This window comes from Cheilinus undulatus, linkage group 18 (assembly GCF_018320785.1).
Source record: "Cheilinus undulatus linkage group 18, ASM1832078v1, whole genome shotgun sequence".
Classification (NCBI taxonomy): Eukaryota; Metazoa; Chordata; class Actinopteri; order Labriformes; family Labridae; genus Cheilinus; species Cheilinus undulatus.
This window is the reverse complement of record NC_054882.1, coordinates 38499023-38526941: the sequence shown is the minus strand read 5'-3', so window position 1 is coordinate 38526941 and position 27919 is coordinate 38499023. Positions and strand designations below refer to the sequence as shown.

Sequence of the window (27919 nt, the reverse complement as noted above, 5' to 3'; positions counted from 1 at the left end):
CAGAAAGAGAAACAATAAAATTAATATCATCAGCATAGACATGGGCATACTAGTCATGAAAAGGGGAGACAATATAATTGGTATATCTGAAACAAGACAGGGCCCAGACCTGACCCCTGTAGAACACCTTATATCAGTGATACTCAACATGTGGCTTTTTTGTGTCTGAATGTGAAAAATGTTTCCCCAAATAACCTTAAAAAAGGGAAACTTTGACCTCAGAAATTATCCATTAATCAGTTTGTTTCCCACACTTACACATTTGGCTTTAATTGTCAACCTTTATTTATGTCTATATATTTCCATTGCCTTTATTTGCAATTTTTGGCCACTTTTTCCCTTTATCCCACTTTGCATCCATTTCTACTGCTTGAAGCCCACTTTTGCTACTTCTTTTGCCCATTTTTATCCCATTAACACCCCTTTTCACCAGTTTTTGCCTCTTTTCTCCTGCTTTTTGCTATTTTTCCCCTTTTTGCCATGTTTTGCTAACCTTGCAAAACAGATGGATACGCCCCTTTCCTTGTTTTCACTGGCGAATCCATCTGGGAAAGCTCCCATCTGAACTGTTTGGGCCTGGTTAGAAAGTGACAGGACCAATCAGCGATGAGGGGCAGCACTCAGAGTCCTGACGTAAACAAGCAGCAGCAAGAGGCCAGTGCAATTATAGCAGAGGGGCTTAGCGTGGATGCTGCTAAAGCGCCAGTTTTATCAGAACTTGACGACATTTCTTCATTAAAAGAAGAACAAAGAACAGCAGTGAGTTTTCTTCTTTTCAATAATGAAAAAAGTCATATGTACTGACATGTCTACAGTCACCATGGTTCGCATTATGTAGTTCTGTATGGAGTTTACTCCTCAGTAGTGGCTACGTCATGTGTTTTGTTGCTCTGATTGGCCCGTAGAGATGTGGCAGACAGAACGTTCATCCAATCACACTCTGAGTTTTTTCAAAGCCTCTGCATTTTCTCAAATGTTTCCTATTGAATCTTTCTAAGATGGATGTGTGAAACAAATCCATCTGGCGTGTCAGGTTAATGTCTTGCCACTTTTCGCTTATTTGAGCTGCCTTTTGCCATTAAAGGCCACTTGTCCCCCATTTTTTCCACCTCTTGCTGGTTTTTGCCCATTTTTTTCCCCCATTAATACTGCTATTTGTCTGTTTTAGTCCCTTTTCACTCATTTTCTGCCATGATTTGGGTGGTTTTTGTACACTTTTCAACCCTTAACTCATTTTTTTTTTACTTCTCGCCCATTTTCGCCACTCTCTGCCCTTTCCCCCACTTTTTCCTCCCACTTTTTGCCCTTTTTAACCCAATTTTGCCACTTTTAACCTATTTTTTCTGCTTTAGGCCCACTTTTGCTGCTTCTCTTTGCCCTTTTTTGCAATCTTTTTGCCACTTTTATCCCATTTTTACCCTTTTCAACAGTTTTTTCCTCTTTTATCCTGCTTCTTGCTATGCATTGTTTTCCTTCTTTTGCCTTTTTTGGCCACTTTCCACTGCCTTAAGCCATTAAATGTGACTTTTCCCCCCATTTTTTCCACTCATTGTTGCTCTTTTGCCTGTTTTGGTCACTTTTCACTCATCTTTTGCCATGCTTCTTCTGCATGTTGGCATTTTTTCCACCTGTAACTCCTATTTTTGTCACTTTTCACCCAGTTTTTTCCATTTTGTGCCTACTTTGCCCCCTTTCACCAATTTCTGCCACTTTTTGACTATTTTTGTTATCTTTGACTTATTTTTATTGCCACTTTAACCCATTCTTGCCACTTTTCACCACTTAGATTTTGGCTCTTACAAAGGTATTGTTCAACAATTTGGCTCTTTGAGCAGAGTTGAGTAACACTGCCTTATATCAATGATAAAAACTCATTCTGATTATTCCCAACTTTACACACTGTGATCTATCACAAAGTTAATTCTGGATACATTTGCAAGCACTGAGTCAATGCCGATATGACAGAGTGTCTGAATGAGAAAACCAAAGCTAACCATGTTAACCATATTAAATCAATATCATTACAACTCCAAACTCACTTGAAACTCATGAGGTTTGGGCGTTTTTTGTGCATGACATGTAAATAAAGTACAGTCAATCAATCAAAAACTACTGCAACCGCAATGATGGAATGCATGGGTCTGCAACCTGACTGATGAGGGCTTAGGACTTTGTACATACAGTATGCTTCGTAATAAGGCATTGTAAATCATTTTCATTTTGTATTGCATTAATACATTGCATAAATAAAGTACTTTGCAATGTATAAACCAAATATATTTGAATGTGATAATAATAAAAACTTCAATTTATTGTGCAGCCCAAATCAACATGCATATTTCTTCTGGCAGTATTAGACAGTGCTCATCTCCACTGATCATATAGGTGTCAATTATTATAGTTAATAGGACCAGCAGGCAGTGCATCGAGGAAAAAAGAAAAGACAACAAAACTGACACTTATTATCAGCATGTAATAACAGATAGAAAAATAAAAGGGGGGACAAGCATCAATAAGAAATTCTTCTTGTTAGTGGTTTCTTTATCAAGCTTCAACTGTTATGACATGTGTAACATGATTTTTATAATGTTACCTGGTTGTCGAATTTAAGTGACTGAGTGCCCACAAGGAAACGTATGGCATCAGTCTCAGCTGTCTGGGCTGTCAGTGCTCGAGCCTGGAAAATAAAAACATAATTGGCAGGATAACCCTTTAAAACAACACAAAATAAATTACGAAGGCAACTATTTGGTATAATAAGACATTCTTCCGTATGACCGGATATTATGGAAGCGTTTATAACCACTCAACGACAAACAGAATTAGAGTTAGAGTTAGAAATAGAGTTAGCATTCAGTAGCAAAAATGTAAATAGTAATGAATGGTGTGGGAGCTCAGCAGCAACATGTACCTGAAATTCGAGACCATAAATGACAGGAGCGTCATCCTCCATTTCCCCCTCTATTCCCGAAATGCTCGCTTATAATCTACTTTTAAATTGTCGAGTGGCGATAAAAACGGGAAAATTTTAAACAGTGCTGCGTACAGTACCAAAACACAACACAGACTCTTCACTTCCGCGATTTAGAAGCTGGTCAAAGTGAAATGCAAGTAAAAAGTCGTAGCAGCAGACTGATACGCGTGCTTGGGTTTTAAAAAGTGCGTAGTAGATATCGAGAATCCCAGAAACAACGTTGGAATGAAGTTTGTCTGCTCTGAGATACCATACATGTAGCTGTGTCATAGAATTGCGCATGCCCACTAGAAAACTAGCTGTCACTCTGCACTAAGGTGAGTAAATGAAACGTTATCAAGCAATTGTTACGTTTTTTTGTCACAGTGTTGTGCTGCGGAGAGCATGTTGGTATCCTTCGTCTTTTTGAACCGTTGACAGCTATGAGCGAAACGTGTATTAAATATTTTTAAGCCAACTTTTCAGCCAAATTTAGCTAACGCTATCCGACCGGTGTTTCCGTTTAACGGGTGACCGTGTTGACTTGTGACTTTCAGCCGACGTTTCTGTAAATTACACCAGTAAAGGCAGATTTGAAGAGTATGTTTTGACCTGATGATATGATAAAACAATTAGACATTCATTAGGGTGTGGTCTGTCTTTAGTGTACGCTCTAACTACGACAACTACAAATGTATTCGGCTAAAGTCACCAGTTTACACGGTTACAAATTAAACCGTAACACGAGTTAATGTAGCACTAGCATGCTAGAACCATTAAGGAAATCAGCAAATTGTGCGGATAATGGTTTTGGCACTTAAATCAAGTGCCATAAGGCGAAAATCTGACCCTTTCTATCTTCGTTTGGATATAAGTCATTGCATATTAAGAGCATGTAATAAAAAATACCGTAAATTTAACGTTTCAAGGAAGTGACTACTGTGCAAGCTGTTTAGTGTGATCTGTCCCCTGAACTGTTCATCACATGTTTATGTCTTCTATTATTGTGTTTGGTTGTAAAGAGCAGAAAGATGGATAGTGATGAGGCTCCAGCTCAGCGACCGGTCACTTTGGACATCACTGTGGAAGATGTCACCAAGGAAGCCCCTGACCCTCTGGAGCCAACCTCCAGCCAGGCCCCAATCAGAGACCCCCTCCTTCCTCAGGAAGACAGCATCGACCTAGGCGCGGAGTTTGTTACCCCCCAGGAGGACAGCAGTGCTACGCCCTCGGAGAGCCTGATGGACAAGCTCAATGACCAGATGATGGAGAGTGTCATGATTTCTGACTCGCCTAATAACAGTGAGGAGGACGATGTTGCTCCCATTGACTCCTTTCTGGATGGAGGAGTTGAGGAGGAAGAGACAGCAGAAGGGACTTTAGTGGACACACAGGAACAAAGTGAAATTGGAAATAATACAACTGAGATTACAGTTTCAGTTGAGGAACAGGAGAAGGGAGGAGATGAAGAGAAAGTAGAGGAGGACATAAAGGAGCAGACCGAAAGACAAGACCAAGCAGGATCTTCTGTCCCTCCTCAAGGTGATGATCAAAGCCCGTCTGATCCTATAAAAGAGGAACCAGTTCAAGAAGAAGCTAAAGGGACAAGCCCAAAAGATGATCCTGTGCCTGTGTGCACCATATTCAGCCAGGGAACCCAGCCGAGGTCTTTGGTACCGGACGGCTTCCAGCCCACTCTCATCAAATCCCCAAGCTTTAGCATGGGGAGTGGTGGGCCAAGCACTGAGGCAGTGACCCCCAGCAAGCAGACAACGCCCCTTATGTGCCAGCCCAGCCCCAGCCTGAGTAAGTTCTTCACTGATAATGGACAGTGCAATCCAGCTACTGACTTCTTTGATTCCTTCACTGCCCCCTCCTCCTTTATCTCCGTTACTAATCCAAATGCTGATGTCCCCCCTGGCTCCAGCCCAGCACCTGTACCCCCAACACCGGAGCGTCAACTCTCCTCCACCTCCTCCTCAATCTCCACCCCTGGGGGACCACTGGACTCAGGTGCCCCCACCCCTAGCTCAGTGTTCGCCCCTGCCCCAACTGAATCAACCACTAAGACCCAGCCTCCTCCAGTCCAAGCAGTCCCAGCTCCCTCTCAAATCCCGGTCAGTCAGCCGCAACCTTTTAACCAGATGCAGGCTGTATTCTCAGGCAGCGATGACCCATTTGCAAAAGCGTTGAGTCTGAGTGAAGTTGACAGACGCCATGATGCCTGGCTGCCATCTGAGGAGACAAGGAAGGTGTTGATTTCTGTTGCCACTCAGCAGTACAGCCCAGCCTACATGGAGACCAACAGACTCACCATGCCGGGACTCAAGTTTGACAACCTGCAGGTAGGACGAGCACGTTGTACACTTCATGTGTATTACACTTCATGGAATACTTGGGGTTCCTTGTGCTTTTTACTACTCATTTTGTTTAAGGTGTTGTGGAATTTTTCTTTGCCTCCAGAGAATTGCCCTCAGAATTTACCCAAACAATGAAACAAGTCTGTTATCTTTTTTTTGTCAACATTCATTTTATGCTTTTTTTCCCCAAAAAAACTCCCTATCCAACTTATTCATAGCACTCATGATAGTTTGCATCAATTATGGATGTGATTTCCATTATTATGGCATTTCCCATAGTAATGAAATGCTAATCCTGATCATTAGAATGATTCAGAGATAAAAATGTATAGACGTCATCTGGATGCCTTAAACGGGATAATGTTATTCCTTGGCCTTCTGCTGTCTAGGGATGAGAGAACAATATAAAAAATATCAGATACAGTTCACAGTGTTTATTTTTTACACAATATTTAGCAAACTTTATTAGCTCTGTATCAGTTTTAGCATAATAAGGACAATTGGCTTTTATTAAAGGCAGTGAGACATGTATATACTCCAAAAATTACTCATTCATACTCATTCAGCCTGATAAATTGTTTTTTCTACCGCAATGGCGATGTGTGCAAACACAACAGTCACATTGTCACATGACTTGGGGCACATCAGGCTGCCATTTCTATGTTGTTGGATATAATACAGAACCGTGCAATTTTCTCATTTTCATGACTAAATTGCATTTAAGTCTGTCTAAATCCTAGGTGAATGAAGGCCTGCAACAAGGGGCTTCTCGTCCCTCCACTCGTTAATGCACGGTCCAATTACGGCACGAATGTGCCGATTGTTTTTCTTACAGCTTCACTGTGTTGCAGTGTGTGACAAACACAGCAGCTTGACACTGTCACCTTTCATCGTAAGTTAGACAAGAGGGCCTGGTTAGAGGTGGGAGAAAAAATCAGTACAGCATCAATACAGTATCACGATATTTTGTCTGGTGATGTATCGTCTCGTCCACCAAGTATCGTTTTTTTTCATATTAATTCTAATATGAACTGAAGTCTGTGATAATGGAAAAATAAAATCAGTTGTTTGGACAATTGATTGTCCAGTGAGGTTGGTAGAAGTGTCGGTCATAGAGCAGGAGAAAGTAAGTACAACAAACATGGCAGCACCAGGGATAGGACATTAGGAATGCAAGCAGGGCATGAACAACATGGACATGACTCATGGGGTTTGCAAGAAGTGCAACATGGAAATAAAATACTGCAGAAATACGACAAACATGAAGACAAGACTAATGCTAAATCAGCTAAACAGTTGAAAAAAATGGTATAGATTGCAATACATGGTATCGCAATACTCACTGTATTGCAAAATGTTTAAAATTGCAATAATATTGAAACGATTTATGTTTAAAATGGTTAATGACATTTAAGGAGCTATGTGGAAAGTTCAGTTGTAAATTTTATGAAGATACGATCCACTGCCTGCTATCTACCTGCTCTCACTTTATTCTTTTCCTCATCTGTGTGTGTCTGTGTGTCAGAATCTCTGTCAGAGAGCTGCATTGTGTGATATTTGAAATTAAAAAAAAAAAAATTAAAATACCAAAATATATATGGTTGTTGATTTGAGCTTGATAAATGTACATTAAGGTACTACATTTGTGGACAGGGAGCAGGGAATGAGAGTGTGGTTTCGGACACAGATAATATATTGTGTAAAGTAAAACTATCCCAATTAGGGATGAAAATTGAAATTTGTTACTAACAGATCCTGTCCTGCCAGATCTAAATACAACACAGATTTTGATGCTAAATTTTGGTACTCCACCACCACAATGCAACCTCCTTCCAGTCCAAATAAATGGCAGAAAGTACATTATGGAATTTGTGCAATGTATGTGCTCATGCTTAATTTCAGCAGAGCATGAATGTATTTTAACCATTTATGCCTTCTGTACTCTGTCCGTATTTTCCTACCGAGGCCACAGTCACACTAACAAATATGAATTTTGCTTTAGCCTCTTGCAAAAAGTTACATCCATTTCCTTTTCTTATCTTATGTGTTTTTGGCATCTTTATAAGATATTTCTGTGAATCATTCATGATAGTAAGACAGCTTTAATTCACCCACTGACTTTTAACCCTTTATTTCTCTTAGAAGTATCAATTCAGACATCATTTTGGCACCGGCACTGGTTATAAAGTGTTGATTTAGCAGTAGTATTGGAAAAAACTCAAACAATACCCAACCCTAAACGCAATGCTGTCTTTCCAATGTTATTCAGTTCTATTTCAAAGCAGATTCAGAGCCCAGTCAGAGCGTTAAAGGTCACATATTTAACCCCTTTAAGACAAGTTTATATTGTTCTCAGAGGCCCTAAAAACATGCATGTGAAGTTTGTTATTGAAAAAACACTCCAGAATTGGATTTTTGCGTGTCTAGAAACCCCTAGACAGCCCTGCTCAGAATAAGCTTTTTCTGTCTCTGTGGCTTTAAATGTTAACGAGCTGTCTGACTCCACCCCTCTCAGGAAATGGATGTGGCTAAATGTATCTATGATCAGGAGAGGAATGTGGAACCAAACGTCCAACCAAACCCGAAGGCGGTGCTAACTCGAACTAATGTGATTTTTTTTTCCCCCAATATTGCAATTTAATATGTGATTCTTATTAGGTTCCTCAACTTGTGCATTTTTCAACTAATTCAAGAAATAAATAATTCTATATTACAACCTACATTCAATCAGGAACACTCAACACACATTTAACCATTTTATTGCAAAATGGATATAGTACATTTTAACCTGGCAGAGAAGGCTCTGCTCTAAAGATGCTCCCTGGGTTAGTCGAGCAGCTGGCTTTGACTTTCCAGGAAGCACATGGCTAGAAACCCCCATATGAAGAGATACATAAATGACAATGTGCACTGAAAACAAAAAAATGTTATAGAAGCAATTTATCGACAGTAGCATGAATCTGAATATGAGGGTGCAACAAGCTTTAAGCTATAAAGGAGGTAGCTGGGGTGGAGGAGGTGAAGCTGGCTATAAGCTAACCACAGCTGGGAGTATTAACTAATGCTAAGCTTCATCAGTATTAGAGAGAATGGGCTAGTTATTTCTGCTCATATTGCAAATTTGATACCAATTGCTTTCTTGAAGGGGAGTATCATTTTTATGTCACTCATTTTGACTGGAACAAAACATACATAAAACACGAAAAGGAAGATTCTTGTAAACCATTTAAAAGAAATGACGCTTGAATTCTTGCATAATGTGCATAAAATCTCTGCTGCTGCGAAAAATGAACGTATTAAACTGCTATTTTGACACATTTCAAGTTAAAGAAAATTGCAACTTCTGCAGTTTGTAAATTGCAGCCGGCCATATTGTGATTTAATCTAGTTTGCAATTAATTGCCCAGCCCTAATATATATTTGATATAGTTTCAAATGCACATGGAATCAAAAAGTATGTCAATTTTGACATTATTTTTGTTAGTGTGAGTGAAAAACCAGAACCCAAAACGGGTTCATTGAATTTATAAATGAGAATCTTAAACTAACATAGATGTTCACAACAGACTGAAAACATGCACCCTTTCTCCTGGGTCACCATTTCATGTTTCTTTCATATGAGCCTCCTCTGGTCTGCTTCAACAAAAACATTAATCTGATGTTAAAATCCCTAGCAGGTCATCACCCGTCATGTATTTCCCGGACGGAATCTTTCAGTGTGAGTCCACCGCCCAGCTCAGTTTGTGTTCATTATCCCCTCTGAAAACATCTCTGTGAATAAATGAATAAAATCAAAGACTTCTCTCTGTCATCCTGGAGTTTTTGCTCACTTAAAGACAATTTTCAGCAAACAAAATAGATCAACTCTAAAGCTGGATTAAAGATGACATTTCCTGCTGTCTGATATTTTTTGCCCTTTTTTGCTGCAGTTTTTTTTTATTGATCATAGATGTGTCCAAATCAGAAGTTTTATGCTCCTGGATCACTTGATTTAATGTAGCACAACATAAGCAATTAAACATCCGATCTGATCTGTGCTATTTAAACTTAAATTTGGGGTTAAAATCCTACAAGACAATGCTGAGATCTTTTGTGCTGTTTTGTGTGTCTTGTTTTAGGGCGATGCTGTGAAAGATCTCATGCTTCGTTTCCTGGGAGAACAGGCAGCAATGAAGCGTCAAGTCCTCACTGCTAACTCTGTGGAACAGTCCTTTAACGGCCTCAAACAGCTCATCGTAAGTCACTCACTAAACTCTGTGTGTTTAGATAATTTGCTTTTTTCACTCACACAGTGTACAAAACAAAATGCTGTTTCTAAAAAGTCAAACATTTAAGTTAGTAGATTTTTGCCATGTTAAAGGTAAATAAAATTTCTTTGGGTATTCATCTCCTATGTGAAAGCAGTGTCAGGTTTAAAAAGGTGATTTTAAAGTAAAAAATGTTGTTGATGACATGTAGAGGCATCAGTATTAATTTCTGTTTCATAGTCGTTTAAAATCTCCTTGCTGGAGCATTAAAGAGTTGTATGAGAAACAATCCAAGTACAGAAAAAAGAAAATATCAGAAGAATTTTAGGTTGTAAAGTCTTGTGCTGAGCTGCTCCAAAGGGTAGCAGCTTCAAGCAGCTTGAGTGACTTTTGGTTAAGTGCATGATGCGTGTTTTTTGGGATCATTACTTCACTTTGTAAAGGTTAATGACAAAACCACTGGTAGGTTACAGTTGCCTAACATCCCGTGGTTAGTGCAGCCTGTCTGACCTTCTGACAGTCAGTGTTGGGTGGTCAGGCCTCAGCTGACTGATAACAGTGAATCATTGGTCTCCCTTCTCTTCATATTACATCCCTCTGCTGTTCTTCTGCAGAGCATGAAAGCGTGTCTGCTTTTGTGACCGTGCACTCTCTCTCCCCATCATATTATCTGACCCACAGCTGACCTGGAGAGACAGTTGTTATTTAAAACATATGCACCTCAGCAGCAGACAGCGTGATGGAGAGAGGGGAAAGTGGAGAGGAGGGTGGAGCGGAGGGATGGAGAGGTGGAGATCCACTTGGCTCACAAGTTCTTTTCTCCTGCTGTGTCCATATATTATGCATGGGACTGCTGTGCATATTTCAAGGGCCTTCTGGACTTGGTGTACACACACACACAAACACACAAACAAGGTAGTACTCTCAGCATGCAGTGTACGGTGGAGGTGAGTGTGTGCGTAAAAGGATCATACACCGTCTGCCAATTGGCGTGGGTGGCTCCCTGGAGCAAGAGGCAAAAGAAAAGAGAGACGGAGAGCTGGAGAGGTCTACAGGAGAGATGTCAAGAAATGACAAGTAAAAAACATGGAGAAATGAGTGTGAGAGATCTGGAAGCAGAGGAGGGTACACCTGGCTCTGAGCAGTAAACAAACACTCATGAATGTGGAGGCCTTATTATCATATTGATGATATGTTGTAAAGTTTCACCAACATCAGTTTCTCCTGTATCAGTAGATAACATAAAAAGGAGCCCCTGCTCACAAGCACTTAAATATTGAAAGCAAATTTGGATGCACAAAAAATGATTAGATAATCATAAAGCTCACAGAGGCACAGATTAAAAACTTCTGACTAAAGCCTGGACAAGCGGCACCACACAATGCTCTTATGTGGTCCGTTTGGTTCAGCACAGTTCATCAAGGTTTAGCACATTAAACTCTGATCCTGCCTGTGTTTCCTGAGCTGATGTCCATCCAGTATCTCTCACTGTGACAGGAAATCTATATCTTTTTCAGAGATCCAGATCATTTGGCTCAGTAGAGCTGGTTGTTTGGCTCCCAAACGGCTCTTCATTTTTAATGGGCTGGCTTTTTTATGGGATTAAATAACAACAAAAAAATGGAGGGAAGGCAACTGGCACTCAAACAGGAGGTAGCCATCGTGGTTCACTTACCCCACAAGGTTTATTTAGATTATAGTATATCACTGCTTAGATTAAAAGCATTTTAGTGACAAAATTAGGAATTTTTTTTGTATATTGAAGGCTCAGCTAGCCTCTTAGCTTAGAACAAGACTTCTCAAGACTCTTGTCTCCCTTTCTCTGGCTAGACGATCCAAAGGACTAAGGAATTTATGATACTGATTGCCTCCATGGCATGAATTTGATTAAATATATAGAAAAAAATCACTTTTGTAAAGTGCAGGGATTGTACTCAGTGAATGTAGAAATTTTCGGATAATTGCAGTGCGCATGTCCATTTAGAGCTTTTAAGCTAGCTACTAACTTTCCTCCATTCCCATTTATTCCTTATGGCTATCCCCCTCTTCCTGCCCCCCAGTTGGCATTGGTGTATCATCAGGATCGTGTGACTGCAAACAACCCCAGTCTTTAAATCTGTGGTGAAATTGGCAGTATAAGAAAGTTTCTCATTTTAACAAGCTGACGGTTATATCATGATGCGTTCAAGGTAAACTCAGTAAAATGACGATTAGGTCAATGTGAATTCATTGTCACAATTTGTAAAAAGTAACATCTATAAAAAAGCAAAAGATGGAATCGTGACCTTTAAACTTTATAACTCAGTTTCTAATCAGGCATTTTATCTCCCCAAAAATCCCACTGAAAATTGCAACTTTAGCTTTCCACAAAAGAAAGAATGTTATGAATGAAAATATCCTAATGAAATGTTTGAAAAGGTAAATGTTTGATGTCTGAGGTTATTTAAACTGAAATAAGACACTAAGGTGCAGCCTTATTTTCCATTGTTACTGTAAAATCCAGTGTATAAGCTGCATTTTTAATACCTATTTTTGTGTTATAATTGGATGGACGAATCTACCAGCATAAAGCGCTAAGGTGCCATGTCTTTACCACAATGTGCGGCTGCCAGCGTCACACACAGCAATGATACCTGTGACTAAAAATCCACTCCATTCATTGTGTTTTGCAAGCAGCAGCTTCACTGCTCAGAACATGCTGTAATACCTAACCACAAAGACTAGACTGGCAGGTTTTGGCGTTACTTTTTTTTTTTTTTTTTTTTTTACTGCTTTTCTTCTTTGTTTGGTCATAATAGTGCATTTAAAGAAACGCAAAGTGGTGTAACCATCACTGTTGAGTCCTGGTTTGGTTGGAAACACTCCTCAGTAAGGGCAAAGATCAGGAAGAGGAGGGCAGAGGAACTTGGGGGGCTTAGAGTCTGTCTCACAACAATCATCTCAGGTTGGTGCCATGAATATATGAGCATAATAGAACCCCTCCACACCCCAAAAAACCTTACCTTGAGTAGGTGCTTTATATATTGATGTTTAAAAAAAATCACATTGTATGGACATGTTGCTGTGCAGGCATATTTTAACTTTGTATACAAACTAAGATTGTGTCAGTGAACCGGGCTGTCATTGGTTCGTGAGAGCTGAAGCGGGAGGCAAGGGTTGAATGAGGCTGTAAGTACTGATTGACTGGCATATCTGGCAGCTATTAGGGGTGGGAATCAGTAGTGGCCCCACAATACAATATTATCACAATACTTGGGTCACGATTCAATATTATTGCAATTTTAAACATTTTGCAGTACAGTGAGTATTGCGATACCATGTATTGCGATCTATACCATTTTTTTTAACTGTTTAGCTGATTTAGCATTAGTCTTGTCTTCATGTTTGTCATATTTCCGCAGTATTTTATTTTCATGTAACACTTCTTGCAAACCTCATGTGTCATTTCCAACTCATTTGGCCCCGCTTGCTTTCCTAATGTCCTTCCTCTGGTGCTCCTGTAGCCGGATCCCAAGTCCCAAGTCCGTAGGTCCTCGGTCCTACGGATTCGCTCGAACCGGAAGTCGTTTCTGATCCGCCATCTTAAAGACCATGCCAAAGCTCTTACGCAGTTTTAAGACCCAAGCCATAAGACTGAGGACTGAGATTTGAAGACCAATGAGCAAAGACACATGAGAGCAGGCTTCCCGGAACTCTTTTTACTCAAAGACACGCCCCCTTATTGGATATCCCTCTCTGATTGGACACTGCTAGTGACATCACTGCTGACAGTCGATGTTAGTGAAACTTCACAGCGCCAGCCGAGATAAATAATGAAGGAGAAACAGACGATAAACGGACTCAGTGGACTCTCAAGAGAATATAAACATCAGACGTTTTAAAAGGCTCAATAACTGATGAGCTGGGATTTTAAAAAGTGTTTGAAATAAGCATTTATAGTGAAATATTGAGAATGTATTTAATAAAATCAATAATAAAGAGTGAATCAGTATTGAGTTTAATTTTTGTTTAAGTTTTCTGATTCACGTTCAAACATCAAGCATGTTAAAGCTAATAAAATCTAAAGATTCAGATATAAATCTTCCCTTTCCCACCAAACACCGACATCATTAGACGTTTTTTTTTCTACATTCAGTCTGTCATAACCTTAATTTAGTCAAAAGATAGTCGTAGGAAATTGAGCCATGTTTTGTCCGTCTGATTTAGTTCAAATTTAGCCCAATAATAGTCGTTAAAAATAACAATATTACAGAGACGTCTTTATAGAGACGTCTTTTCAACGGGCTGAAAATTACTGCATTTCACCGTTCAATTTTCTATTAAATCTAGACGTCGTTTAGACAGAGTGGAGATGTTGTTTTAATGTCTTTACAACTATTTTTTGCTGAGTGGTATAGTCTATTTAGGAATTTCTGTTTATCTGTTTATAGATCATGAAGAGAATTAAATTCAGACAGCAGCAGCCTGTCTGTCAGGAAGAAACACGTTTAAATCATCGCAGGGTTAAAAGTTTCTGATACTATCAGTCTGGTAGTGAGCGTAAGGTTTGATCATTAGCCTTCACACTGAATAATTATGATAGATAATTTTGTAATCTAGCATTTGCTGGTAGAAAGAGTCTGCATGTTTTTTGATATCAAAAAAATAGTTGTAAAGATGTTAAAAAACGTCTCCACTGTGTCTAAACAACGTCTAGATTTAATAGAAAAGTGAAAGGTGAAATGCAGTAATTTTCAGGTCGTTGAAAAGATGTATATGTAAATACGTCGCTGTATGGGCATATTTTTAACGACTATTATTGGGCTAAATTTGGTCTAAATCAGAGATGATACAATATATCACCAGACAAAATATCGTGATACTATGCTGTATCAATTTTTTTCTTCCACCCCTAGCAGCTATTCCATGTGCTGGATGAATACTGTTCTAAGGGGACAGAGCTGCAAGTGGTTGCTCCATGTATTTTCTCATGCATATAACACCGCTGCCACTGTGCTGCTCTCTGCAAATGCCTAGCTCTCAAGGTGCAGCAGTGGAATACAGCACAGTACAGCAAAAATAATGACCAGCAAGGGCAGGGGCCCTTGGACTGCAGCCCCCTGTAGGTATATATATTTTATTTACAGCTGAGAGCAAATACGGCTGCACAGAAGCTGCAACTTGTGGACTTTGCTGAAAGAAATGGAAATCATCATGTAGGGAAATGGTTTCAACCTTTTTTCTCTAAAAGATTCAAAAAGCAGAGTGGAGCTTATTCACCTGGACAGCTTTTGTGGTTTATGTAAAAGTGTGTTCAATTAATGTGAATAGAAAGACTGAATTCTTTGATTGTTAGACCCTAAATTGCATGATAATTACTGTGTTAGTGGAGACAGCCCTAAAAAGGCAATATTACATAGGCACAAGAAGGTGGGTGCTGAGCGTGCTGCAGCACCTCTTGTTGGTGGGCAGTATGAGGACAAAGACAATGTGTAAACAATCACAATTATTATTATTTTTTTTAAGATTTATTTTTGGGCCTTTTCGTGCCTTTATTTGATAGAGGAAGGACAGTGGATAGACTTGGAAACAGGGAAGAGAGTGGGGAGAGACATGGGGCAAAGAGCCACAGGCCGGATTCGAACCCCAGCTGCCCGCGTGCATGGGTTGCGCCTTAAACCACTCGACCATCTGTGCTCCCAAACAATCACAACTTAAAAATACTTATCCTTTGTACAACAGCGTGTCATACATTTCCTGTCAGACCTGACAACAGTCTTCATCATGTCAAGTCAAAGTGCATCGACAAGTCTTGCTTGTATGCAACTCACTCTTCTGTGGGATCTTAAAAAGAAAAGGGATGAAAAACAGCCACTGTGTTGCATGTTTTCTGGGTGGCCTGCATTCACAAACCAAGGAGTCTGCTGAGAGAGGTGGAAAAGTTAGTAGACCTTTGCTTCTGCCTGCACGTACATGTCTGTGGCCTCTTCTGAGAGGTCATTCTCCAGACTTAGACGGTTGAAAACAAAGTTAAGGAACACCATGACTCAAAAAGATGGACACACATGGCTCTGCAGCATATCCATCAGGACGTTTTGAACAAGTTGGGCACTGTGCCTTTGACGCAAGTCTTTGTGCAGCGTACAGTGGAGCGCATGGCTACCTACGGCGTCATTATTTAAAGTAAGTTAGCTCACAGTTATTCTTTGCTGTAGATGTACAGTACTGTGCAGAAGTTTTAGGCATGTAGAGCGCTAACGGTTCTTCACAGGTCCTGATGTTCCACAACCCCGGGCTGAAGAGAGGAGGGAGGGCGACCAGAGTCAGTGTCGACACATTTGACATGTACGTGTGTCACTCAGCAGCCAAGGTCGAGCTTAACAGCGTTTCTTTTGTCCAGGCCTTTTGTACCCCTGGTAGTACGCCCAGCAACCACCAACAGTTTTCAGGTGCTTAAAACAACCAAGGGGTTGTGGCAACCCTCCTACCCGTCCTAACAGTACCCTAGGCTATGTTTAAGTGCCACATCTACCCATCACTCCACCCTAAAGCTGTGTTTTTTGTTTTGTTTTCATCAGATTATTTTCCCATGCCCTTGGTAATCTACAAAGACATCCAGAGCATGACCTGGGTTGTGTCAATCCTCCTTCTCGCCTGATGGGGCCCTCAGGTGGGCGTACTCGCCATTATACGCCTTACTTCAGCCTCAAATTTCGGCCCAAACATGCCTAAAACTTCTGCTTAGTACTGTACATATATATAATTTTGTCTATACTAAATTTTTGCAGTTGTGGGCTAAATAACGCCGTTTAAACATGCATGTGAAATGTATATTTAGTGGCTCTTTTAAAAAACACAGTATTAGCCCACAGTAACTGATGCACTGTTGTTTGGTGTCTTTGGTGGTTTTAATTGTTAAAAATATGTTTTACGGTATACGTTGTGTGTGAGGGACTTGCGTGGACTTGAACAATGTGGCTGGTGTGTATGCGGTGTTGATGGAAAATGTCAGGGAACTGAGCTTTGGTTTTTGTGTAGTCTTTTGTTGCACAGTATTTGTGCCTTTGCAGAAAAATTAAGGAATGATGATTTCGTTTGAGTCATGTGTGTAAAGTTGAGAACATTTCTGGTATTGCACTGTAAACGGCATTTCAAACATATTAAAGCGGCTAACTATTGCATTTTGTTTTTGGCAGTCTCTGAAGTTGTCACCTTAATTGAATGAAGGTGTGTAAGCACCAGCAGATAAACAGTAATGCACACACTTTTACCTTGCAGCACCCCTCAGCAGAAACATGTTCTCGAGCCCATGCCATATTATAACATAAAGGCGCTTTTCTGAGGTTGTTTTCTGAGGTTTAATAAAAGTTATTTTGGGCTTGAAGGCATCTTCAATTGCTGGTGAAAACATGGTGAAGGTTGAGTGATCAACTATTTCAATGCATTTTCCAAATTTTAAACAATGTTTGGTTGTTCATCTTGTATGGAAGACACAATGAAATGTGTGCCATCATAAATAAATACACCTATTTCAAGGGTGTCAAACTCAAGGCCCGGGGGCCAAATCTGGCCAGTGGTACAGTTATACCCGGCCCACCGGATCATATGATATCTTTATTAAAACTGGCCCACCAGTATGGAGTCTGCTGATTTCCTCCAGTACAAAAATGTAAACTTAACCTTGATGATTTATGATATCCTTGTTGAGTCATAAAAAATAGAAAAAGGAAACAGTAAAAATAATTTGATAAAAAGTCAGGAATGTAGGAAAAATTTGTTTATTCACTGTATTTTCAATTTTGCATCTCTCAATAATGACTAATGGTTTTGACCATTTATTTCATATTTTAACCTTTACCTCTCATAACTTTGGCCTTTTTATCTCATGTTTTTACATTTATAATTTTAATTTCAAACCCTATTTAGACCTTTTAAAGTCATAATTTTGACTTTTATCTGATGTTTTGACCATTTCAACTCATAACTTTGACTTTTATCTCATTTTTTACCTTTAAAACTCATGAATTTGAAATTTAATTTCACATTTTGACATTTTAAACTCACAATTTCAATGTTTATCTCAAATTTTGACTGTTAAATATCATGATTTTGAATTTTATCTCAGTTTTGCTGACCATTTCAGCTCCTAACTTCCACTTTTAACTCATATTTTAACCTTTAAAACTCATGATTTTTAATTTTACTTCATATTTTGACTTTTTAAACCCATACATTTTAATTTTTATCTCATATTTTGACCTTTAAAACTTGTGATTTTGACTTTAATCTCGTATTTTGACTGTTAAAAGTCATGGTTTCAGTATTCTATTTAATATTTTGCCCTTTAAAAACATTATTTGACTTCAAATGTCATGTTTTTACCTGTAAAACTTAAAAGTTTGACTTTTTATCTCAGATTTTGAGTTTTAACTTATGATGTCGACCTTTTAATCTCAAAACCATTTAGGGTTAACATTCAATGATAAAATATTGACCTTGTTAGGCCCTCAGGTTAGACCCAAAATCAGCATCCGGCCCCTGCTGTGATTGAGTTTGACACCCCTGACCTATTTAAATCATTGATTTTTAGGGATCATTGCTTTTACCTGTCTACAAGATCTGATATTTTTAAACATACAAGACTTTTATTTCTTTGCATTTGAGCCGTATACCTCATACATCATAGAGATACATCAGATGAAAGTTGTCTTTTTTATATTTTACATCCACATTAGCAATGCTCATGATTTCTTCTTTCACACTTCATAGCATTAGTAATTAACATAAAGGGCTCAGATCTCTCATGGATAACTGATTAGCCCCATGGTAAGTTCTAATGTGAACTAGCACATGATGCTGTCATGCTGTAAAGACTTGTCAACTACTAGAAAAAAAAACAGTAAATTTTGATTCTTGTGATCCTTGAAAAGACGTTCTTTTTTCACTCTAAAGGTCAAAGTCTGCTGCAGAGCAGCTCTCTTGCTGCTCCTTTAGATTTGGTGTCTCGTTCAAAAGTATTTCAATAAAGCTCATGATTGCTGACACTGAGGCTTGAACACAAGGCCTTCAGCTGAAGGACATCTCCGCTCAGTGCATCAGCATGGAGACGATAAGTCCTGTTCCTTAATAGGGAGGGTGCTCGTTTCGGTCTTGATAGCTGTGCTGACATAATAATCATTCAATGACTCACTGCCACTGATGAATAGACTAGACACCATCTGCCTTCTCCATTTACTACAATCCACATGCATTTAGATGATTTACTCACTAATAAATTATACATTTCCAAACTTTTAACATGAAACAAAGTCATAGATCAAAGCTGTAGTATTAGATTTTTCTTGCTGTGCTTGGTGGGAAGTTGAAGTTGAAAAATTAAGATGTTAGGATGGCCTGAGTGTGTGTGAGAGAGGGAGAGAGTTACGTCATTGTCCCGACTGGAAAGAAGATAAATAACAGTTGAAAGCTGAAAAATTAGAAGGATAAATGCCACGTTTAAGTTGTGTGTGCAGCAATAAATGTCCCAACGCTTCAAGGCCAAAGCCAGGTTCCTGGGTCTGCTCATTGCTAACTATTTACTAAGGATGTTCATAAGAGTCTATTCCCCTATTCAGCTAAATAATTTTAAACATTTTTTGGCATCCTGATGGTTTAGAAAGCCATGTAGGGGTTTCATATGGGGCAGTTAAAACTTTTTATCACTATTTTTAAGCACTAAATGTTGAGTTACATTTTCATTTTCAGCCACTGACTTACCGCTCCTTCGGAAAGCAGAAGGGGAGAGACGAGGGAGCATAGAGCTACAAAGGTAGACCATGCAACATTGGTGATTTCTCTGCTTTGGCAGATCGTCAATACATTCTATTTCTGCATGATCTAAGATCGTCAGATCGTGCAAATTAATGAATAAACAGTGAGGACGTCTGTCACAGAGGCGCTAGAAGTGATTTGTCGTTGCTGCAGTGTTTTCACACTTCATAGGTAAGCTGAGTTACATCTGGACAGAAGTCAAATGTTTCTTTTCTTTCTCTCATTTTCTGCACAAAGTGACCTGAGAGCCATCTTCTCTTTGTTGAACAGCCAGTTCTGACTCGTGTGTATGAGCTGCCATAGAGATACAGCTGTATATCTGATAACCACTGAACAAACTAACATAGTGAGTGTGGGTGTTGCCTCTTGGTGTCATCTGTCCTTTGTGAGATTGTATTCACTTGTCAGTGGTATCAGGCTCCCTGTGTGTGTTTGGGTTCCTGCTTTAACACATTCTATGCTGCTCTGTATTGATGTCAGCTAATATCACCGTGGTCTCTTGCATGGATGAAGCGAGACGTCAGTTCATAGAGCTTTCTCTGCTAAGTGGCATCAGTCCATGTGTGTGTGTTCGCGTGTGTATGCGTTGTTAGGCTTTGCTATGAGCTGGCAGAATGAGTCATGCTGCGGACCCAGAGTGTGACTGCACCCACTGCAACTGCACTGGCTCTGTACATACACATACATGCACTGAGAACACTCCTAACATACACAGCTTTAAAATAAAAACCCAGCTCTTCCTCTGTCTCTGCTGCCCCATCATCATGTAAATGTGTACATCACTGTTGGAGAACCGTCATTACACACTTGGAAGCAGACTCACTCAATACTTCAACTGATGATGTCTCATGTGGTTTTAGTTTTCTCATGCTTTTTTGAGACATAATGTAGGACGGCAGTGCACTGCTGAGATGAATCTGTTGAAAATCCCAATCCTTTGTTGAAAGATTCTTGTCTGCTCTTACGTCACTGAAAAAACTGTGAGAGATTCTACATGCAAAAACATCAAGCTTTTAAAATGGAGATTTTTATTTTTATATTTAACAGCATCTTAGATTGCGGTTCTTTAAAAGCTACAGCCAAAATCTTAAAGTTGCTTGTTATTGTCCAATTAATTTCACACAAATCACAATATGGCCTGCTGCAATTTTCAAATTGCAAAAATTGCAATATTTCTTTGACCTGAAATTTGTGTTAAAATAGCACTTTTAAACTTTTTTTTGCAGCAGAGATTTTATGCATGATATATTAGCAATTATTCAGGTGCCATTTTTTTAAGAATAGTCAACAAAAAAATCCTACCTTCTTAATGTTTGTACTTTTTTATTATTAAATATGAGAATGGCAAAAACCCTTTAAATGCAACAATTCATACCCAATTGACAATACGTGTTAAAGTCATCAGAATGTGATATTTTTAAAGAACTGTTCAGCCCTTGTTTAGGAGTAAAGAAAGTTAACCCTTAGAGCACACGCTGCATGGATGCGTGCTGCAGGCACAACCTTTTGTAAATTGCTTGGTAACTTTTGAACTGTGAGTCATAGACACTAACTTGTTTTTTTTTCTGTGAAATCTCTGTGTTGTGCCTTTCTAAATATGTTCTTCATGCATTCGTCGCTCTTACAGAACATTTTCTAGTGAGCCTGGAACTTGGCTAACTGTCCAGGGTCCCTGAGAACAGTATTGTTGAGTGCAACAAGAAGTGAAGGTTTAGAAACACGGTGATAACTTTTGAACCAGAAGTCATAGACATTCATTTTTTATTCTGAAAGCTGATAATTTTGCTGTTTGACTGCTACCCTCAAAGTCTCTGTAGCTCTTAAGGACGTCGTTCTATCGAGACCGGAACTTCAGGGACTTTTCAGAATTTTTAAAGATTAAATCCACGGCATTAGATCTGATAATAAGCGTCTTTTTGTCCATTTTTGATTCATTTTTGATCATGTACTCCGGCTATCTTCTGTGGGTAGTGCCATATTTGTTGAGGGGAATGTTTACATGCAGTGCATTGTGGTAGAGGCTGTCCTCCAAGCAAGATCTACTTCTTAAAAGAATGGCACAAATGAATCTGACTGCAAAAAAGCGCATGGACTTTTTTTGTGTATATGTAGATATTTTGAAAACCTTAGGTCACAGAATATTTTTTCATTGTGTTGTCCCCAAGAGATGGGAGAACAAATCTGTGCAAAGAAAATGCTTAGTCACCATTGTTTACTGTGTGTCACCAGTAAAAAGCTCTGAGTTTCAAATTCTGATTTGTTTTTTCTTTTGTCTTTAGAGTCCTATAACTTTTTCAAAATACAAGTGAAATTACTGTAGTGGATATATTCTTAAAGCCGTGGACCGCAGGGTTAAAGTTTTGTAAACTTTTTAAGAGAAAAAGTCCAGACGAGACATGATGATGAAAAATAGCTGTGAGCTTTAAGGGATAAGGAATAATAGCGTATTAAATCACAATTGCAATATTCGGGGGAAAAAATCACAATTAGATTATTTTCCAAAATCGTTCAGTCCTGTCTATGAGTAAGATTGGGCAAAACCAGTCATATTTAGTGTTTTTATGTTGCAGCTGGTTTAGTGGTTGGTCTTTCTGCTTAGCTCTGTAGTGTACTGGGACCCCCTACAGGTGGCAGTGTAACCTGATTAAAAGTGAAAAAGTCATCCTTGTTCAGTTGGCAACATGCATTTATTTCCCATAACAGAGCAGTACAAAAACCTCCCAAGATGCAATGCAACAAGTATCCTACAGAAAGGTCAAGTATGGCTGATGCATCAGCTGTAAATATCAGCAGAAATTTTCATGTCTGCCGATCCCTAGATTCAGATCTCCTGGTCTGGTACTTCTGATGAGAATTGACCAATAATAATTAGTTCCTGAGGCATCTCTAGTTTGTTTTTAAACACAGTGTTATATATGAAGTGAGTCTGGGGGCTGTCCTGGCCTCCCCTCTTCTCTCTTTGTCTTCTCGGTGACCTCTGCTGTGTGGTCAGCAGTAGGTTTGTCTCTGGCTCAGCACCACCCTGGGCTGGCCTCATCTGTCTCTCTCATTAGCCATCACCCCCCATCTTTGCTCCTCTCTCCCCCTCCTTCATCTCTGTCTATTCTCCCCTCCCTCTGTACTTTCCACCAGAGACTCTAACCTCCCTTTCCTCCCTCAGTGTGATGCCGTCTGGGCTGGAGGCCAGCAAAATATGTGCGTATCTGTCTGTGTGTGTTGTGTCTTAGAGAGAGCTAGAGAGAGAGACCCACCTTGGCTGGGTCAGACAGACACACCCCCATAATCACTGCAATGACCCAGCTGCTGCATTGCACTTTGATATCATTGCTGTAACCTTTACTTGTCATTATCGTAACCTTTTTACATGGCTGTCATTTCCTCCACCGGTTACTCCTGCAGCCTGGGGTTCTGGGTAATGCACCGTCAGCTTTTGTAGCGCTGAAGGGCATGTTTAAACCTTAGTGGTAGTTGTTTTCACCTTGCTCTGTCTGTTGGCTGCAGCCATATGCTCGTAGCGACGGTGAATGTGCAGATGAAGTTTAGCCTGTTAGACAGCAAGTGTCGACAACTAGAGTCATGTTTACAGACTAGCCACAATCATCCCTTTGATTTCTGTACAATAACTGTTAAACTTTGGTGTGCAACAGCAATTTCCCGCATTGTGCGAATCCATCCATCCATCCATTTTCTATACAGCTTCTCTCGTTGGAGGTTGCAGGGGGGCTGGAGCCTATCCCAGCTGTCATTGGGTGAGAGGCAGGGTACACCCTGAACTGGTTGCCAGTCAGTCACAGGGCTGACGTATAGAGACAGACAAGCAGGCATGCTCACACTCACACCTATGGCCAATGGGCATGTTTTTGGTGGTAGAAGAAAGCCGGAGTACCCGGAGAGAACCCATGCATGCACGGGGAGAACATACAAACTCTGCACAGAAAGATGACAGGGAAGCAAACCAGGGACCTTCTTGCTGTAAGGCAACAGCACTAATCCCTGCACCACTGTGCAGCCTGTATTGTATGCGTGATTTGGTTAAATGTAAGAATAAGTGATGCATCTTAGCTTTAACTCATGTGTGTCTACAGTTCCTCTGTTTTTAGGAGGTTTTTTGTTCTCTAAATCAGCTCTAATTAATCAAGGATAACTAATAGCTTCTTCAAAATGTCATGAAAACATCATATGAAGGTCTCCATCCAACACCTGGAATATACAGACCTCAGTACCAGAAAATTTGAGGCATTGTATGAAATGTGAACAAAAACAAAAACAGTGAACAGTGATCATTTTCAACCTACATGTTAAGTTGAATACAGCACAAAGACAAGACATTTGATGGGCAAACTGACAGGCTTTTTTTCATTTCATAACACAAATTCCAAATTTGTCGCCTTTATCTTGTTCCAAAAAAGAGCAAGGGCAAGAAAAGACTTGGGAAGCTGTGAATTCCTCAGATACACTTTGAACATTCCACAGTTCAGCAGCCTTCTGGTAACAGGTGACTGATGACGTCACTTGCCTCTCCCCAGAGTGACCACACTTCCATTTGGGTGGAAAAAAGCCCCATGTCTGAATGGCTTTAAAATAAAGGCAGCAACAGGATTAAATGTTGTTGTGTTGCAGTCATAATTACTGCTTTTTTCTAACTAACCCCTAAAATACAACAGATATGAGTTCGGTCAATCTCCGCTCCAGCATGACGACGGAGGAGATGGGTTTTAGGCCCAGTCCCACTCCACCCCTTAACCCTTTCCCTTAGCCCTTTCCCTTAGTCTAACCCTTCCCCTTGCCCCCAGAAACACAGTGGTAAGGGATAGTGGTGAAAACCTTCCCTTCAGAATCAAGATTCCACTTGATTGCTGTTCATCATCACACATTGCCGATAAAAAGCACATCATCAGAGGTGACAATAAAGCTTCGACCATCTCGTTTATACTATGGATCTCCGTTTTGATCTTCTCCATATATTTATACTGTTAATAGCCCTCGTTTACACGTGTATGCACCGAAGTACAATAAACTCCAATCCCCAGTGGCTAAAGATTGAAAACAGAACTGTTGTGTTTTCTATAATTATTATGCCAAAAATATTTTTACATGTATGCTCCTCCTTCGTAGTCTGTTGTGCAGTTTCACAATTAAGCACAGTGCATAGAGGCAAATTCATCATACCCCTTGGTTTCAAGTGTGGTCCTGGAAAATCTTTGTTTCAAGGGCTATGTAGCCCTTAGCCCTGGCCCTTGATTTAAAATCGAATTGGGACACCCCTTCACCTGACGTGGACGCACAAAACCAAGAGGTAGGGCTAAGATAAGGGCTAAGGAGTAGAATTGGGGTTCACCTTTAGTCAATGAGAGGGTTTCCATCAACTCCGCCGCACTGCATCTCTGCTCCATCAGAGATCCAGCGGTCCGGAGCCTTTCACAGCAGATATGCTGGACTTCTATTTCTGCCGGATGCCAGAGCCCTGTGCATAAATAGACCACAGAGCAGATTGAACGGGACTGAAAGTGTCGCCAAAACCAAATTAATTTTCTGGTTGAATTTCGGAATAAAATATTCCAAGTTGATGCCAGACAAATGTCAGACCGTACTTCCTTTCACTACATCGACAAAACATCATAGTGGGGCGTAGCAGAGTCTGTAGTCAACAGGTCAGAGGAGTAAGAGGAAGCGCTTTTATTTTTAAAGAGATACTGACCCATGGTAGAAACACAAAAACCTGAATGAAAGGACAAAATACAGACAAATCAAAGCAAGTTCATCCCACTCCTGCAGTTCAGAACATAAGCTTCACGTGTGCTTATGTTGTACAGCACTTTAGTAGTGTCTACACGCATGACCAGGTGTAATTCTGTAAGTAACGCAAAACTCCTTAATCTCACAGGTCTAGCAGTCCAGCTGTGCTGCAACACAGTGTTAATTTTGTCGACTAAAACTATGACTAAAAATGTTCGTCTACAGCCTTTCTTTCCATGACAAAAATTAGACTAAGACTGACAAAAATAGATCTGTGTTGACTAAAACTAACAAAAAGTTAGTTCGTTTTCGTAATGATGACTAAAACTAGACTAAAATGTAATTTAGTTTTTGTTGGACATTCAAAATCTGTAATATTTCTCCACTCGGGGTAAATCAGTCAAAATACGGTGCATCTGTAGCTATTCTGCCTCTCAGCTGTAGAAAGCAGGGACCCCAGGTTGGGCAGAGTGCATAGAACACATTAGCATGACTTGGTACCAGATTTAGGCAAGAAAATAAATACTTAGACTAAAAATAAAGACTGAAATGTGAGGACTTTTTATGGACTAAAACTAGACTAAAACTAAAAAGGATAGAAATGACTAAAATGCGACTAAAACTAAAAGACATTTAATCTAAAGACTAAGGACAAAATTAGAAATGGCTGCCAAATTAACTCATTGAGTGCCAGCCCTTTTATAAAATGGAAAGTGGCTTGTGCCAGCGTTTTTGGCCATTTTGAGTCATCTTTCAAGACCCACAGAATGTTTTGTACTATGACTCTGAAAACACCAAATAGCTCAAATAAAGAGAAACTCTTTATTTCATCATGGAAAAAAAATGTTTGTTTGCACCTTGTTCCGTTCTTGATTTATCTGAAGTTGAATAGAGGCTAGTTTCACCAAGAAGACCACTTGTTTCTAGAAAGCTGAGAAAAATGCATTTTTGTGGAAGAGAGTCTGTCAAGTAAAATTGTGATTTGAATGTTATAATTTTGCCTTTAATGACGTAAAAGACATCTGAAAATTATATTAAAAATGTTCTTTTATTGTAAAATAAATAACAATGCTTCCAGTCACTGTCATTCACACTCTGGAACTGGACGGCCTCCACGGGACCCCCCCTATACACCCACGTCCTCTCCTGCTTGCGTGTCCTCTGGCACTGCCTGTAAATTATAGAAGTAATATAAAATATGTTTTATATATATAATATATAATCTATAATATAGAATCTTTTGTTCTTACCTCTTTTTCTGCCAGCAGACGGTGCTGTAGAACTGCATGGGGCTTACTCTTCTCTCAAGTCTGCTTCTAAAATCACAGAGCAGGAACGCACGAGCGATGGTTTCATTCGATAAATTTGGCTGAATAATCAGTGTGTTCCTAACGTTAACTTACCTCCATCACTCTGGGATGGAGAACAAGATCCGCTCCGCTCACTCGGCAGCCATTCCTCAGAGTCTGGGTCAGAAAATCCGTCTCTCAAGTGTCGTTGCTGTATATATCCAACTTGCGAGAGGCTGCCTTTTTTCTCCGACATACAGGGGAGACCTCGCAGCATTCTTTAGCCTCTTGGCCGGCTGAGGTAGATGAATGAAAGCGCTGATCCCTGGATTCACTGTCGTTAAGTTCAGTGTTGGTTTCAGTGAGTAAGCGATTTCTCAGGCAAAAGTTTAAAGTTTCTTCCAGTGTCTATTTAAGAACTTTTAGCTCAGATTACCTCCGATCGCTCTGCTCTTTGACCCCAGGGTCTCCACCTCTTATCTCTGTAGCTTTGATCTAACGTCTCTTCTGTGTTCCGACCATAGTCATCCAACTACGTATCCCAGAAGCCCCAAAATTACTCACAGGGAGCGTGAGAGCACCCCCTTGTGCCAGCCGCCGAAAAAACACTTTGATGTATATACACGTCAATGGCACTCAATGAGTTAACACTGCTGCACTGCAAATGCAGTCAGTGGGTGTTGACAGACGGCGGGGCACGCAGTCAAACTGGAGCGCTGGAGCGGAGACATATCTGGAGTTTTTTAGGGGTAAGGAGTGTAAAAGAAGAGCTCTGTGTCTTTGGGACAAAAACCAGAGAGGATAACAGCAGCCAAATGTTAGACCAGTGATGTGTTTTCATGGAAGCAAGGCTTACTATCGCCCTGTAACAACAGGAGCTGTAGTCTGCCTGCCTGTTAACAGATTCACTCACATATTAATGAGGTAAGGTTAAGAATCATTTCGTTAACATGGTTAGAACTGGGGATAACCTTCCTCTCTGAGCCCCGCCAATTTTTGGAACATGTTACTGGAAACAAAATCAGAATGTGTCTGTATTTCCCAAAAAAACAACAAGTTCATTGATTTGAACATTGAATATCTTGTGTTTGTGTATCTGATTGAGTAGAGACAATACTTGCAAATGAATGATGCATGAAGAGCTATTTCTTAAGAGTATGTCTCAAGACAATATGAATCACTTATTCATTTTGAATTCATGCACAGATGCAGAGACAAAAGTGTTAGTAGTCATGAGTAGTTGTAATCAGTCAAGTTAGTAATCATGTATGATCTCAACATCAGTCAAAATATTCATGATTGTGATTTTGTCTTGAATCAAACATCTCTACTGAGCGAGCATGGCCTTTAGATGAGTTCAGATAAGTGGTCTGAAAGCTCACACTTCCCCATCTTTCTTAATTGTCGTATTTTTATGGCAAGCAGGATAAAATGTAAAAATCCGAGAGAAATACTGACCAACCGGTAACCTTAAGATCTCGGTCAGCCTCGACTCCGTGGTCCCACAATGGAGAAAAAAAAACTTCCTGTGTGTGCTTAACTTCA

General features: G+C 39.8%; 2 protein-coding genes across 3 annotated transcripts in view; one reads left to right on the top strand and one right to left on the bottom strand.

Moving 5' to 3' along the window:
* The window catches only part of eipr1 (EARP complex and GARP complex interacting protein 1), a 120975-nt gene extending 117909 nt beyond the window's left edge, over window positions 1-3066 (bottom strand). The window contains exons 1-2 of the mRNA XM_041811910.1: window positions 2912-3066; window positions 2594-2677 (exon numbers count right to left, since the gene is read on the bottom strand). Of these exons, the coding sequence (XP_041667844.1) occupies window positions 2594-2677; window positions 2912-2953 (126 nt within the window). The 5' untranslated portion in view covers window positions 2954-3066. The remainder of the gene's footprint in view (window positions 1-2593; window positions 2678-2911) is intronic.
* Window positions 3067-3245: 179 nt separating this feature from the next.
* The window catches only part of trappc12 (trafficking protein particle complex subunit 12), a 63511-nt gene continuing 38837 nt past the window's right edge, over window positions 3246-27919 (top strand). Inside the window, exons 1-3 of one of the 2 annotated variants that reach the window (XM_041812222.1) lie at window positions 3246-3291; window positions 3976-5298; window positions 9432-9548. In XM_041812222.1, coding sequence (XP_041668156.1) covers window positions 3985-5298; window positions 9432-9548 — 1431 coding nt within the window. In that variant the 5' untranslated portion in view covers window positions 3246-3291; window positions 3976-3984. The remainder of the gene's footprint in view (window positions 3292-3975; window positions 5299-9431; window positions 9549-27919) is intronic. The other variant, XM_041812224.1, reaches the window with a different exon arrangement.